Source organism: Nesoenas mayeri (assembly GCF_963082525.1).
Source record: "Nesoenas mayeri genome assembly, chromosome: 9".
Lineage (NCBI taxonomy): Eukaryota > Metazoa > Chordata > Aves > Columbiformes > Columbidae > Nesoenas > Nesoenas mayeri.
Genome location: NC_137557.1, coordinates 15,922,895 through 15,938,574, shown reverse-complemented (window position 1 = coordinate 15,938,574; position 15,680 = coordinate 15,922,895). Strand labels below are relative to the sequence as shown.

Below are 15,680 nucleotides of genomic sequence, written 5' to 3'. Positions count from 1 at the left end.
TCTCTCAGCCTGTCCCCAGCAGAGCTGTTCCAGCCTCGGGTCATTCCTGTGGCTCCTCTGGCCCCTCTCCAGCAGGTCCATATGTGTCCTGTGCTGAGGACCCAGAGCTGGACCAGCACTGAAGGGGGTCTCCCCAGAGCAGAACAGAGGGGCAGAATCCCCTCCCTTGACCTGCTGCCCAAGCTGCTGCTGATGCAGCCCAAAATACAATTGCCGTCTGGGCTGCAAGCGCACATGGCTGGGTCATGGTCAATCTTTCACCCCCAGCACCCCCAAGTCCTTGTCCTGGGGGCTGTTCTTCATCCCTCCATCCCCAGCCTGGATTGATACTGGGGGGTGCCCTGACCCAGGTGCAGGACCTTGCACTTGCCCTTGTTGAACCTCATGAGGTTCACGTGGGCCCACTTCTCTGGGTTGTCCAGGTTGCTCTGGATGGCATCCTGTCCCTCAGGTGTGTCACCAGCACCACTCTGCTTGGTGTTATCCGCGAACTGGCTGAGGATGCATTTGATCCCACTGTCAATGTCATTGATGAAGATTCCCAATACAGACCCCCGAGGGACACCACTTGTCACCGGTGTCCATCCAGACATTGAGCCACTGACCCCTATTCTCTGGGTTTTAGCATCCAGCCAGTTCCTCATCCACCAAACAGTCCACCCACCAAATCCACACCTCTCCAATTTAGAGAGAAGGATGTTGTGGGGTACCGTGTCAAAGGCTTTACAGAAGTTCAGATAGACGACATCCATAGCCCTTCCTTTGTCCACTGATGTAGTTGCTCCACGTCATAGTGTTGCCCTTCCTCCCATCTCCTCGGTCCTGGAGAATCTGTAAGTAACCATGTTAGTGGTGATGTCAGTCAGTTGCGACACATGCAGGACCATTGTGGCTTGACCATGGAATACAGGTTCTGTAATAAGAAAATAAGACCTGTCTGATTTAGTCCCTGGCTCTGTGGCTTTGTGCTGAAGCTGTATGATCGGTGTTGATGCCATGAAGGTTGCACCGCTTGTTTGGTGCCTACAGGGATTCCCCACCGGTGGGAGAGTTGTTTTTCTCCTAGGCTGGGCGAAACAGCTCTGCTGCACCTGTCTGTCTCCCCAGAAAGCTGTCACAGGGACTGCAGGGGGCTGAAGCCCTGCAGCAAAGCAATCTGATATAGATAACAGCTGGAGAAACAGGGTTCTGTGCAAAACCCATCTAGATGCAGTCCTGGGCAACGGACTCTAAATGGCCCTGCTTGAGCAGGGAGGTCAGACCAGAGACCTCCAGAGGTCCCTTCCACTGTGGTTAAGGCTGTCTGGGTGGGAGCTGATCTTGATGGCAAGGGAGAGCAGCGAGATGCAGTGATACAAAACAATCATCGGTACTTGTTACTCAGGTGAACATCCAGGTCCCTGCTCCTGAGCTGCAGTCGGATATCATCACCATCACTGGGCTGGCTACCAACCTGGACCGTGCCAAGGCTGGGCTGCTGGAAAGAGTGAAGGAACTGCAGGCCGAACAAGAGGATCGGGTAAGGCCTGTGCCTGTCTTCCTTTCTTGCAGCCAAACAAAGCTTTGGCCTCTGGGTGTTTCTTTCAGAAGCTGCACAGACTCCTGGAACCGCTCTCGTTTTGAGAGCACCCTTAGCTACTCTGTGGGTGTGGAGTTACCCAAATGGAACCCGTTTTACATGAACTGATAAGAGAGTTTTGGACTGCCCAGGGCTCTGTGACACTTTCACATACCTCTAAGACACTGCCAGGTGGGAACCTTACTGTGCTAGGGGTCTCCATACCTGTTCTCATTGAATCCTTATCACTGCTCTGAATAAACAGGTGAGGAACTAGTTGCATGGTTGTTAGCTGCTTGTAGTTTCCTTGCTGAACTTGTTGAAAGCACAGGGCCCCAGCAGACAGACTCTTCTGTAGCCACGTACACTCTGGCATGACCCTGCAGAATCTGTTCCATGCATCTCAGAAGCCAGAAGGAGACACTGGGACTTAGGTGGACATCACTGGACCAGCTGTGGTGTATGCCCTGTCATACCTCACTCTGCTTTTCCTGTTCCAGGCCTTGCGAAGCTTCAAGCTGACAGTCACTGTGGATCCCAAGTATCACCCTAAAATCATTGGGCGGAAGGGAGCAGTGATCACCCAGATACGCACAGAGCATGAGGTCAACATCCAGTTCCCTGACAAGGATGATGAAAGCCAGGTGAGAAGTTAGAGGGCTGCTGGTTGTCTCTGAGCACAGGAAGCACAGTATCTTCTCTGTGGCTCTGACCTCACTGTGCTACCTTTGGATAAGGTGGAGGGTAGAGGTGATTAGCAGGGAGAAGGCTTTATGCCTTTGGCTGCTTTATGAGCCTGGTCTCTTATGCATTTGCCTGTGCCCCAGGCCCAAGACCAGATCACCATCACTGGCTATGAGAAGAATGCCGAGGCTGCCCGGGATGCCATCATGAAGATCGTTGGTGAGCTGGAGCAGATGGTCTCTGAGGATGTGACTCTGGACCATCGTGTTCACGCACGCATCATTGGAGCACGTGGTAAAGCCATCCGCAAAATCATGGATGAGTTCAAGGTGAGCGGTGGGGTGATGCAGCACAGGCTGGGCTGGGCCAGTGGTGCCACTTGTTCCTGTGCTAAGAGCTTGGTAGCAGTTTGGTGCTGGGAGCTGAATTCAGGAGCGTGAGGCTCACACCTTGTGGTCCTTGCATCTTGTGCCTTTTGAGCACCTTCAGCTAGAACAGGTGCAAAAGAAAATCTGGTGCTGTCCCGCTCACCTCCAGCTCTGTCACCACAAGTGAGCAGAATCCCTAGGCCAGAGCACCCTGGTGTGCCCCAGGCAGCTGGGCTGTGTGGGCACCGCACCCAGTCTCCAGCTGAAGCATCTGCAAGGACCTCAGCTGTGCGCCACCCGTCCCCGAGCCAGGTGAGGGGAGCCTGAGCACTTGCTGTATTGCTGGAACACAGGCAGATGAGGAACCTGGAAATGCTTCCTCAGTGCGCTGCGTTTGCTTTGCAGACAGCACTGCGCTCTGTCACTGTGCAGCCCTTTCAGTGGATTTCTTGCAGACAGGGTTCCACGTGGTCTTCAAAGGGAGGAGCTGGTTATGTCAGCTGCTCCATTACTGCAGGTGGACAGTCAGGCCAGTTGCTGGGGGGCTCTGGGAGAGGACTGTGCCCAGATGCACTCAGCTCAAGCTTAACTTGGGGAGATCCTCTGGATTTCTTTGTCTCTCTAGGCTTTGGCTTTTGGAATCTTGGCCCGCTCTCAGGGCTTCAGATTTGGTGAAGTGAGCTGACTCCAGGGAGAGCAGCATGCTTTGCTACGGTGCAGTCATGAATGTGAATCCAGAGCGGTTAAGGCTTTGGAAACTTGCATCTTGGCTGGGCGCAGTTGCTGAAACAAACTGTTTGGTTCCCAAAAGAGCAGCCTTTGATTTTGGTCCCGTCTTGTATGGCTTCTTTGCACCTATCTGGAAGGCAAGCTGCAAGAGAGGTCAGTGGCTGTGTATGGGATGCACCAAGCCAGCTCCATAAAGTGTTTGTCAGCCAGGATGACTCTGTGGAAGGAACAGAAAGCTTATTGTGCTTCATGCTGATGCCTTCATGGTGAAAATGCCTGCAGCAGCGTAAGGACACTGGCCATGCAGCCCTCTGGAAGATGGGTCCCTACTGCAGACCCTGCTCTGCCTTCGTTCACAGGGAGCTGCAAGGCCAGGTATATTCCTGTGCAACCTCTAGCATCTGAACTAGGGAGGTCCTAAACAGACTCGCAGCGGTGAATAGATCAGGGCTTTTCTCTTCTGTGAAGCTAATGATGAGGGTCACGGGGAGTCTCTGTGGCTTTTCACGTGTGCAGGTGTAAGTCCTGTCCCGTTCCTTGTGTTGTAGGTGGATATTCGCTTTCCCCAGAGTGGAGCTCCTGACCCCAACTGTGTGACTGTGACAGGACTCCCTGAAAATGTTGAAGAAGCTATTGATCACATCCTGAACTTGGAGGAGGAATACGTAAGTGTTTGGCATATCTGTGCAGGGTCTCAGCAAGGATTTACTCTGCCACAGAGATGGATGTGTGAAGTGTTTCCATGTGGTGTTTTCTACCACTGCATTGGAGAACTCAAGCCCTGTGCAGGTGGCAGTGAGTCCTCATCTGCAACTGTCCTTCAGGCCAGCTGGTCGCAGAGCCCCAGTCAGTGTTCTCTGAAGCACTGCAAGGACTGGCCCCACTGTCCAGGAGGGGACAGTGAATGCAGGACACCTCCAGGATGTGCACATGCTGGCTTTCCTGCAACTTGCATCAGTTAGGAGTTGGTGGCCCTCAGGCTAGTGCAGAAACACTGTGTTTGGTCATTGTGGAACATGCTGGTGACCTTTGGATGGGTTACAGCGTGGTGAGATATGGGGAGGAGGTGTGTTATACTAGCTCAAGGAACTATCCAGATCCCCCTCTAACCTGGCCGTGTTGCTGCAGCTTGCAGATGTGGTGGACAATGAGGCAATGCAGGTGTATATGAAGCCCTCTTCGCATGAAGAGTCCAAGGCCCCGTCCAAGGGCTTTGTGGTGAGAGATGCCCCCTGGGCCACTGTCAACAATGAAAAGGTGAGTGCAGCTTGTGCTGCGGGCCTGGGGGCATAGGGAGTGTGGCATCCTTCGCCAAGGACCTGCTCTGAGGTCTGGCCCGCTTACCTTGGCTGGGGAAACCAAGCATGCTCCTCCCTTGGGAGCAGAGACAGCAGTGGAGGGTTGTCCTGCTCTCCTGCGGTCCATGCAGGATGAGGGCAGACCCAGACACTGCCTCTCCAGCTTCCAAAGGACTGCTGTCTCTTGCCTGCACTGACTGCCACGATGTGGAGCTGGTGGGGAATGGGGGACCCTTAGCAGAAAGTGTCCTGCCAGGTCATGTTGGTTTTAGGGGTGGGATGGGGCACTGGAGTTTGTCACTCGAACCAGCTGGGTGTTTACAGTTGTTGTGGCTGGAGCGCTGGGCTGGGACGGGTGGCAGCTCTGTCCTCAGCTGCCCCGGTGCTGCCGAGGGACTGGCCTGACCCCACTCCACTGACTGACTGACTGAGACTGGGCCCTCGGAGCCCCTGATCTGCTGCCGTCTGCTCCTGTCTGCACCCTCCTAAATGTCATCTCTAGATGACATCTCAGCCATCCACCCTGGACCATCCTAAGGACATCACGATTGTTTTCATTCCTCACCCGTTGTCTCTGCTCACGGCACATCAGAAATGCTGCTTAGCTCAGGGGACACTGTGCAGGTTCGCAGCAGGGCAGGAGCTTAACTTGTTCCCTTTTTGTTTGCTCTAGGCCCCTGATATGAGCAGTTCTGAAGACTTCCCCAGCTTTGGGGCTCAAGTGGCCCCCAAGACTCTTCCCTGGGGACCCAAACGATAATGACCTGGAAGCAGAAACATCTCCTCCAGCCCGCTGACCTGACACTAACCTGCCACAAATACTTCCTGTCTGAAATCTGACCCAGCGGCTGGAGCACAAGTCAATTGCCCCAAGAGGTCTCCTAATGGTGTCTGGAGTGCTAGAGCCCATCCTGCTCCCCTCAGCTATCACCGTGGCTAGGACCAACCCTCATCTCTTGATGGATATTCTTTCCTTCTTTGGAACAAGACTTCCACTCCGATTCAAACACTAAAAGTGTGTGTTTTTGTTAGAAACTTCATAATTGACTCAAAGTGGCTAAGATTTGCAGCTTCCCAAGCGCTAGCAGAGCAATCCGCTCTCTTGAGCATGTCTTACTAGGCATTCTCGCCTTCATTAGGAGACCTCCTTTACTGTGGCTAGGAATCTACTTCCTGTCTCATGACCTCAGGAAATAAATTTCCTTGACTTTCTAAAGCCAAAACGTTTGCCCTCTTTCCTTTGTGTTTATCCCAGGCCTTACCTTACCTTTGTAGAGTGCAATCAACTTTTTTTTTCCTTTTAACTGCCGAAAATTCATTTAATGCTGAGAGCTGACTGTGGGGAGAGCTTAAAATAATCTGGAAGGTCAGAAACTTGCTTTTTAAAGGAACAAAATCTTCATTAGGCTGTAGAGACAGCAGAGATCGAAGGGACCAGAACAACGTGCGGCTGCCCTGGTCAGGTAAAGCCCTCCGAGTGCAGCGAGCGCACCCTGTGCACCCCGAGCACAGCCCCAGCCCGCGCGCTCCACGAGTCTTCCAGCGCGCGGTGACAGACCCCGCTCCTAGTTCCTCGCGTTTCCTCGTCCACCCTTCCCAGCAGCGCCAGCAGGCAGGCGAGCCAGCGGGTGACGGTATTGCTGGATGGGCCGCATCTGGGTTGGCCACGGTTGCTGCAGTGGCACGACCCAGGAGAGGCTGGGGGGAAGCGTGGCCTTGAGAAGCTGTAGTCCTCTGCTAGCACTGCAGCATCTAGGCTTGAGTGGTAGGGACACCTATTACTATTGCCTTCTTTCTACCTCAAAAGTCAGTACGATGGTGACCTCTCAGCATAGGTGGGTAGGCGGCTGTTCCAGCTCTTGCCCTGGCTCCTAGAGCAGAAGCATGGAAGAGAACCAAGAGGAGCCTTTAGTCTCCAAGTGGCTGCAGGAGCTCCTCAGAGAGAAGCTGAGTGTGGTGATGGTCAGGCTGTGAAGCAGAGAGAGCCGCAGGACTGCTTGCTGAGCTAGAATGGGGCTTGGCCCCAGGGCTGTAGGTGCAGCAGTGGTGAGCCAGGCTTCTGCTCTGCTGGCAACGGGGGCTGCTGGTGCAGCCAGCCCTCCCCAAGGCTTCCATCGTATGGGCAGCAGAGGGTGATCCATGCTCTGTGCTCTGGGCCGCTGCGCCCGGCCCTGCCATGGCTTCCTGGAATGGGGCTGTGTCCAAGCTCCTCCAGCCTGTAAGAGGAAAACCACGTCTTTGTGGAGGGAGACAGGGAACGTGGGGCTTCTCTGGTCGCTCCTTCCCCTGCCTCGGTCCTAAAGAGGTTGTAGTCTGAGCCATTCCTCTATCCCAGCTGCTTCAGCTCTTGAACAAGCAGGAGTCCCTACCCTCTCTAGTGCTGCTTACAGAGCAAAGGCCCAGAACTCTGGCAGGCTGAGCCCGGCATTCTTGCCTTTCTCCCTCTCCAGCAGGCCTGACGTGCTGACGCTTCTCCTTCCCATGCCAGCTCTTCTTGGAAGAGGCTGATATGCAGAAGTTGAACCAAAACCTCCCAGTGCACTCTTTAAGTTTGAGAATGATGGAGCTGAGGGCAGCACATTGCAGGTCCCCTGGCTGCCCCTGAAGGACAGGATGGTCAGACACTCCCCATCTGCATCTGTCAGAAAATGGTTTATTACCCCGGTAGCTTAGGTCTGTCCTGTCACCAAGCCTGTTGCCCTCCCCCTGTTATGCCCCCTGTGCCCTCACCAGTCGCACAGCTCGGCCTGAGTTACAGTTGGGGCACCACCAGCTGGGCTCGTGCCCCACAGCCCGACCCTCCACTCTAAAGAACATAATGAAGTGATTGTACCGAGTACTGTCCCCCACCACCCTCCTTCCACAGCAGACTGTGGCATGTGTCCATTCCCTCTCTTTGACGTCTTCCATATTGTACGTTTCCATAGCAATGATCCCTTGGCCTTAATTTTGGAATTTGGAGACTATATGCAAACATGTAAAAAGGCTCATGAGTATGGATGACACTGGAATTTTATAAATTCTAAAATAAAACCTGAAACAGCTTGGAGTGTCACGGATATTATTTCTACTGGTGGGACAAGATCCAAGGCAGCCCTTGCTTGGCTGGGTTTAGCCCAGTTGGAGGAGTTCCAGCGTGCATGTCTGAGCTTCTGCGGCCATGCCTGTGCCGAGGTGAGTGGCTGGGCCGAGGGAGGCAGCACTGGGCATCATCCCAGGGAAGGTGTGCAGGGGAGGAGGAGTGCTCCCTCCTGCTCACCACCATAACCAGAGCCTCTGCTCTGCTGCTCCTTGAGAGGCGAAGCTCAGTTTTGGGGGCTGCCATGTCGGGGTCACAGCCTCTCCAGCTCACCGGCGCCATGGGAGCTCTTCCACCCCAGCAGCAGCTCTCACCGTAACCCCGTCCCTCCAGCTGTAGCTGCAGCCAGCACAGGAGGAGGCAGGAGAGGCAAGAGCAGCAGGCTGCAGCCCTGCCCTGGAAGCAGAGATGTGGCTGCGCTGTGCAGCTGTTGCAGGCACTGCCCTCTGTGAGCTCAGCATGGCCTCTTCATTCCGTGCTGGTCGTTAACTCGGTGCTGGAGTTACCTTGTGGTTACCAACAAGCTTGGACAAACACCCAGAGCCAGCGGCGTCCCTCTCCACGTCCCCAAACCGCGGGTGCCAGGCAGGCAGGGCAGGCCCATGCCTGCTGCCCTGCGGCTCCAGGCTGGCCCACTGGGGAGCCGGGGACAGCTGTTCGGTCCCAGCACCATCCACGGGCCTCAGGCATGCTGCGCGGCTCAGCTGCTGGCCAGCTGCTCCGTTTCCCAGTCCCTGCCTGCAGCTTGATCCGTGACGCTGGCCTTGCTCCTTGTCTCCTGTCTCTCCAAAAGAACCTGAACCACAGAAAAAGGAAGCTGGTGTTTGCACTAGCAAGAGCTGCCACAGCTCCTTACAGGGCAGACCTTGCTCAGCCTGTGCCTCTGCACAAGTTTAAAGCAAAAAAGGCTTCAGAGAAGTAGGTGGAGGAGCCGGTGCAGCCCACCTTGTTCTCAGCCAGGGCCTCCTTGGCCAAGTACTGTTCACGCTTCACCTTGACCTATACAGACTCAGGAATGTCAGGTACCAGCCCTGCGATCACATGTCCAATAAAGAAAACCACGTGCTGGAAGTGAGTGGGAACACGCAGGTTGGCCAAGGTGGCAGGTCCTCACCCCCTGCCCCAGCACTGAGCCCAGGCCATGCGGCTGGTACCTCGAACATGATGACGAAGCCCAAGTGTATGGCCAGCAGCTGCCAGTAAGTCAAGGTCAAGTTGCCCTCTCGGTCCCTAAATGCTCTGTATCTGTGAGAGCAAAGCGCAGCCGTTGCTGCCTCTGTCCCCTTCACAGCGGGCATCGCCATCACGCGTTGCCGCAGGAGCTTCGATCCCCCAGCCCGCGTGCTGGAGCAGAGCCAGCCCTTGGCCAACCTCAGCCCAGCACCGGCGGGACTTTCTCCCTTGCTCCTTCACAGAACCATCTCCCACCACAACTCGAGAGCTTTGCTCTAGCCCCGGGTCAGGATGGGCAGACAACCTCCCACATCGCCCCAGGAATGGGCACATTTGGCACAAGCTCAGCCCTGGGATGAGCCAGAGCTCTGAGGAGCTCAGGGCAGCGGACCTGGCTAAAGGCTGCTGTGCTAAACAAAGTGTTTGCTGTGGTGGCAGCAGAGAAAAGCAAATCCAAGTCCAATCAAATGAGGAGCAGAGGCAGACAAGGAGGGAGAGGGGCTCCTACCTGCATGTGGTGTTGCTCTGCAGGACGAAGTCCCACGGCGCATACGCTAAGGTGAAGTTCACATAGCCACTCAAGCTGCTGTCATGGACGTGCTCATAGTACATGTGGGGCAGGAAATCGGAGGTGAAGGCGATGAGGAAGGCCTGGGAGCAGGGAGATGTGCTGCAGCAGGTCCTGCAGCCAGGGGAACACCCCAGGCCCACCAGCAGGACCTCCTCTGTGCCCTCAGCTTTCCACTTCTCCTTGCCCTCAGCCTGACAAACCAGACACGAATGCCACTTGGGCTTAGACAGCAGCTGGCTGCTCATGGCTCTGTGTCTTGGTCTCACCCCGCAGACAAACCCAGGCAGGGCCACATGCCCTGGAGGGTGACGGCTTCCCACTGCCTGTGGCTGGAGCTGCACCTTCTGCAGAGGTGGATGCACCCCAGGCCCTGCAGCTCCCTTCGCCACTCAGGGTCTTACAGCGGTAAAAATTCCCCTACCCCCTCACCACTCGCCTGCCCGGCGTACATTGCTGGTGACAGCCAGGTGAGCGATGGCCTCCAGGATGGAGAACCAGATGCCAATGCCCTGTGCTCGCTCGGCCACTGGCCGCCGGTAGGCACAGATGAACTTCTGGACATTCAGGTGGATTTCCACTCAGTTGTTGAGGAGAGCAAAGAGGGGTGCCAGGGGATAAGCTGCCACAAAGATAGTGATGAAGCCAAACTGTAGGACTGAGAGGAAGAGGAGGAAGAGCAGGGCGGAACAGGCTGAGAGGCAGCAGCAGCAGCTGCGGCATCTCCCAGCTCTGTCCTGGGGGCGTGGGGCAGCCCTTCTCCCTCCAGCACCCTGCATGCTCGGGGTCCTTTCCTCTGGGGACCTCCTGCCTCTCCCCAGAGGCACTCTCTCCTCCAGTGCTTCTGCCCTCCCCAACCCCGAGGCCAGTCCCTACCCATCTCCAGGTACTCATCAAACAGCCCCTCAAACACCAGCAGCTGGTGGTTCATCACCCAGGGTGGCTGCTCTGCCTCCTTCCTCGCCTTCTGGGTGGAGAGGAGCTTGTGCTTGTGCCACCAGCACTTCAGCTTCCTGGGGAGACAAGAGTGGCCGCTGTCCCCCACTGCAGCCAGCCAGCACCACTCACCGCGGAGCCCCACAGCACACCCGTGCCCTGAAGCACCCGGCAGCCACGCCATACTCACGGGATGGCCACCTCCTGCTTGTTGTTGATGATCTGCTTCCCCACCATGATGACCAGCAGCTCCTGTGCCAGCTCAATGAAGCACCCGCCTGGGATGCACTGCAGGGAGAGAGGGTCCCTCATCCTGCCGGGTCGGGCATGCGGGGATCAGAGGCCCCCCCAGCATGGGCAGGCATCCCTGCAGTGTGCACCAGCCCTGGCTGGGGCAACAGGCACAGGGTCCTTCCCCGCCAGCACTCACCTCCTCGTTTCGGACCCCCAGAAAGCTGACGTAGTTCCCAGGGTAGCCGACGAACCGGCAGGAGCCGCAGCAGAGCCGTGAGCAGGGACCCAGGGATGTGCCTGGAGCAGCCCTTGGGGAGGACGGGCTGCTTCTGGTTCACCCAGAGCCCTTGTCTCCACCACCACAGGGGACAAAAGGGCTGGTGGTGGGTGCCTCTGCTGGAGAGAGACCCCCGGTCAAGGCTGGGACCAGCTGCATCTGTTAGCCCACAGCAGGCTGGCGCTACCCTGTGGCCCTGGGAAGGCTCCGCTCTCTGGTGGGACCATCTCTCCGCACCGCGGTGCTCCTGGCCCACGACAGCAGCAGCGCTGCCCCGTCCTTCAGCCCTGCAAAGCCCAGAGGCCTCAATGGCTGCAGGAGATGGGGAAGAGCCCTGCTCCCCACAAAGGCCTTACTTGCCCTTGAAGAAGGCGACGTAAATGGGAGAGGAATAGAAGGTGACAAACTGGAAGATGAACACTTTGAAGGGGAAGGCATCCTTGTACTTGGTCTGGGTGCGGTGCATCTCTGCGGGGGAGTGTGGGGATGTGGCCCTGTGCTGCCCCAGGGTGCTGTTCCATGTGGTGTGACTCGAAGCAGCACCCCACAGTCCAGCGTCCCCAGACCTGGGGCAGTACCAATCAATGCACCTGCCGCTTGGCTGTCTGCTTCGCACCAAAAAATAATCTTCCTCTGTTCTGCTCCATATGAACAGCCTTCGTTTCTCATTAAATGCAACAAAAATACCCCATATGCTTTTCTACCCCAGACCTCAAAAGTTAGCGTGGATATTTCCATCAAAACCACCTAGAAGATAAACCCTACACTCTTTTTTTTTTCTGCTGACGAAACACTTCTCCCTGAAGGTCTTGTTTTCGCAGCTCTCCTATACTCCATAAAGCCATCATCCTCTGGATTGTCAGCCAGCTTTCCCTGCATTTGGGGCTCTGCCCTTACTGACTGCTCACTCCCATCAGTGTCTGGCTTGCAGGACCCTCACCAGCTTACCCCATTTGGTGAGGAAATGAGCCAGTGAAATATAGATCTTGGAGAGTACGAGGATGAAGATGAGGTTCACGACCGAGCCAGTGATGCTAGCGATGCGGGATGCCTACAGGGAAAAGCAACACGCAGAGCACAGGGGGTTGCGAGCAAGCCCAGCAAGTGAAACAGGTCCGGGAGTGGCTCTGGCCACCTCTTACCGAAGCCACAAACCAGAAGTACCCCGAGCTGGAGAGGAGGATGGCGAGCACTGCCTGGTAGAGGGTAACAGAGACCAGGAACATCACCACCACGGCAATCTGCAAAGAGCATGTGGGGTATGAGCAGGGGGGTGTGGGCTTAGCAAGCAGAGAGACACAGATTCCACCACAGGCCAGGGAGAACCGTATTCATCCCCAGCTTAACCTGTGCTCTCTTAGCCCAAATGGAGCCCATCCCACCATGTCCTGCTGCCCCAGGTCGGACGGTGGGCAGATGCTGCTGCAGCCCCACAATCGTAGGCACTAGCCTAAAACCACGCAGGCTTTGGAAGACCTGAGCATGGACCCAGACCTGCAAAGTAGCTGTCAAACTCTAGCTAGTCCTTTTAGAACACAAGGGGCAGTGTCTGCCCAAGGCACAAGAATTTTTGGTCACCAGGGAAACTTTCCCAGAATCCCAGGGTGTCAGGGGCTGGAAGGGCCCTGGAAAGCTCATCCAGTGCAGTCCCCCCATGGAGCAGGAACACCCAGATGAGGTTACACAGGAAGGTGTCCAGGCGGATTGGAATGTCTGCACAGAAGGAGACTCCACAACCTCCCTGGGCAGCCTGGGCCAGGCTCTGCCACCCTCACCCCCAACAACTTGCTTCTCATATTCAAGTGGAACCTCCTGTGTTCCAGTTTGCACCCATTGCCCCTTGTCCTGTCACTGGTTGTCACCCAGAAGAGCCTGGCTCCATCCTCCTGACACTCCCCCTTTCCATATTGATCCCCAGGAATGAGTCCCCCCTCAGTCTCCTCTTGTCCAGCTCCAGAGCCCCAGTTCCCTCAGCCTTTCCTCACACGGGAGATGCTCCACTCCCTTCAGCATCTTGGTGGCTGCGCTGGACTCTCTCCAGCAGTTCCCTGTCCTGCTGGAACTGAGGGGCCACCACTGGACACAAGATTCCAGGTGTGGTCTCCCCAGGGCAGAGCAGAGGGGCAGGAGAACCTCTCTGACCTACTGACCACCCCCTTCTAACCCACCCCAGGTACCATTGGCCTTCCTGGCCACAAGGGTCCAGTGCTGGCTCATGGTCACCCTGCTGTCCCCAGGACCCCCAGGTCCCTTTCCCCTACACTGCTCTCTAATAGGTCGTTCCCCAACTTACACTGGAACCTGGGGTTGTTCCTGCCCAGATTCAAGACTCTACACTCGCCCTTATTCTATTACATTAAATTTTTCCTCCCCTAACTCTCCAGCCTGTCCAGGTCTCTGGATGGCAGCACAGCAGTTCCCTGTCCTACTGGAGCTGAGGGGCCCAACTTTAAGCACTGTGCTCACCTCACACCCAAAAGAGAAAAGTTTCTGCCAGGTTTGTCAGCTTTGGGGAGCGAAAATGAAACACCCAGCTGTGTTTTTGCGTTCCAGGTGCTGCCAGCCAAGGGACACACTGCCAGCCAGCAGCCCAGGGGACAAGGGGCATGTGCAGTTGTGACAGCCACTGAGCGGCCAAGACACTGCTTTTATAGCCGCCATGGCAAGCTCATGGAGCTGTGCAGGGGTCAAAGCATCTCTTCCCACCAACCACCCGCACCCAGGGCAGGATGAGGTGACCCAGCCCGGCTCAGCAGCACTGCAGGGTGCAGATCCCTCCAATCGCTGCAGCAGCTCCCGTGGCATTGTGCTCAGTGGCAGAGTTGTGCCCGATGAGAAAAAGCAACACAGCCTGCAAAGGGAACCTCCAAAACCTTCCACAGGGCCACATTGGCCACTCAATACTGCCAGTCTCCTGCTGAAGAAGGGATTCAGCCCACTCTTTCAAAGATTCAAACCCATGCCAGCTCAGAATAAATCAAAGTACCACCAAGAGCAAATTTTCAAACACCCCTGCCATTTTTTTTCTAGTGGTTTTCTGTAGTTTGGCAGGGCAGCAGGGTGGAACACAGCCCTGATGGGCAACGGCCCAACAAAACCTTTGAGGCTGATGTGCAGTGATCAGCACATCTCCTGCTCACACTTGCATCCCATCACTGTTGTCTCTGGTCCAATCCCTAACAGAGGGAAGGGATCTATTTAGTTAAAAAGCAGTCAGAAATTGTACTTCTTTTGCCAGAGAACTTGAAAACGTACACGACAACTTGCAAACCTACACATCTCTTGAACAGCTTTCATATTTACAATACACATTTCATTGCTTTGTACCACACTGGAAATGTCTCCCAGATACTCACAGGTTCACTGAGGAGAAGGTTCCTGAAGGCTGGCACGAGGGGAAATCTGCCCATTGACGCCGACCCCCCGGCCTGGGCAGCAGCTGTTCCCTGCGGCGGTGACACAACCATTGCACAAACACGGCGGCAGATGGCAAGTGCTCCCAGGGAGGTTTTCCAGTCGCTGGAGGTACCAAGTTCAGTCGCCCAGATCAGTCAGGTGCAGAGGGATGGCAACAGCACATTGCTGTATTTAGTGGAAGCACGTTTCCCATGTGTAAACGCCATCTGTAACAAAGTGCCACCAGACCTGCACCCTGCTAACCCGTAGTATAAACATATCAATATCAGTTGTATTAGTTTAGTATTAATAACAAGCAAATGATGATGCTAAGACAAAGCTGAATACATTTGCCACAGCAGTCCTGACTAATTCCCAAATACTACAAGAGGCTGTATTTGCAGAAGTGCTTAGGGACTCCTAGCACAGATAAAGCCAGCTCCAGCAGGCACTGCCAGCTGGAAGGTGACAGCTGTGACTCAGCAGAGATCAGATCAGTAACAACAGGCAGATGTACAGCAGTGCAACACACAGCCCCCAGGAATCTTGCTGTCTCTTCCCACAGCAGCACCAATCCCACTTGACTCCCGTGCCAAGGGCTGTGTCTCGTTCCTCTCCAGATTCACGCTGCCAAAACCGCTGTCCAAGCACCTGCCACTCCAGGCAGAGGGACTTCAGCACAAGTCTCTACCAAGGGACCTCAATGACGTTTGTAGGATGAAGGGCATCTTGGAAGTCATACTACACGAATGGCTCCCTCTGGAGTAGGTCCAGCCCATTTTCAGCTTCCCTTGGGGCAGTGCGGGTGTTTGACATGCCCACGGCGGAGCCGCAGGCTGCATCCAGCACGCCCTGCGCTGGGAGCGCCTCTGCACGGCCCAGGAAGGACGAGCTGAGTGCCTCGGCTCTGCCGTACTGTGCTCTGGCAAATCATGGGACATCAGGAGGCACACGAAGCCACAACCAACGACGAATGTGTAAGGGTGGACTAGCCCCCCTCGCCTACTCAAGAGGAACCCACAGCCCCTTATCTCACTCCCTTTCAGCTCTTCTCCAGTTCCCACCAGCATTATTTACACATGGAAGGACTAACATCGGCTCCACGAAGGCTGGTAGTTTACACAGGCACGTACATCCTCAAGCTGCTTTCATATCTCAAGCTGTTTGTCCTCAACCCTCTAACGAGCTTGTAGCTGTTTAAGAAAAGTAAAAATTGCTACAGGAAGGCTAATGCTTCCCCCACCCCCAGGTTTTACAAGCAGATCTTTAGCACTGACTCATACTCTATAGCCTGGATGGGCATCTCAAATTCTTCTGCACATCACAGTCATTGTCTTTTCACATTTTCACAAATCACCATCAAGCCTGGACCTGGAGATG

The 15,680-nt window shown here is 55.4% G+C and overlaps 2 protein-coding genes across 4 annotated transcripts in view; one reads left to right on the top strand and one right to left on the bottom strand.

Moving 5' to 3' along the window:
• HDLBP (high density lipoprotein binding protein) overlaps positions 1–7,675 on the top strand; it is a 41,130-nt gene extending 33,455 nt beyond the window's left edge. For all 3 annotated transcript variants that reach the window (XM_080349885.1, XM_080349887.1, XM_080349886.1), the window contains 6 exons: positions 1,385–1,519; positions 2,059–2,202; positions 2,386–2,571; positions 3,888–4,004; positions 4,468–4,596; positions 5,311–7,675. In XM_080349885.1, the coding sequence (XP_080206011.1) occupies positions 1,385–1,519; positions 2,059–2,202; positions 2,386–2,571; positions 3,888–4,004; positions 4,468–4,596; positions 5,311–5,397 (798 nt within the window). In that variant the 3' untranslated portion in view covers positions 5,398–7,675. The remainder of the gene's footprint in view (positions 1–1,384; positions 1,520–2,058; positions 2,203–2,385; positions 2,572–3,887; positions 4,005–4,467; positions 4,597–5,310) is intronic.
• A 741-nt stretch (positions 7,676–8,416) lies between these two features.
• Positions 8,417–14,314, bottom strand: ANO7 (anoctamin 7; the record flags this gene model as incomplete). Its single annotated transcript, XM_080350122.1, is given in 14 exon segments — positions 8,417–8,512; positions 8,662–8,715; positions 8,719–8,781; positions 8,871–8,961; positions 9,398–9,540; positions 9,910–10,038; positions 10,042–10,115; positions 10,334–10,470; positions 10,584–10,681; positions 10,824–10,878; positions 11,261–11,372; positions 11,853–11,955; positions 12,047–12,145; positions 14,261–14,314. Coding segments are annotated over 14 exon segments (1,308 nt in total).
• Between the last annotated feature and the right edge of the window lie 1,366 nt (positions 14,315–15,680).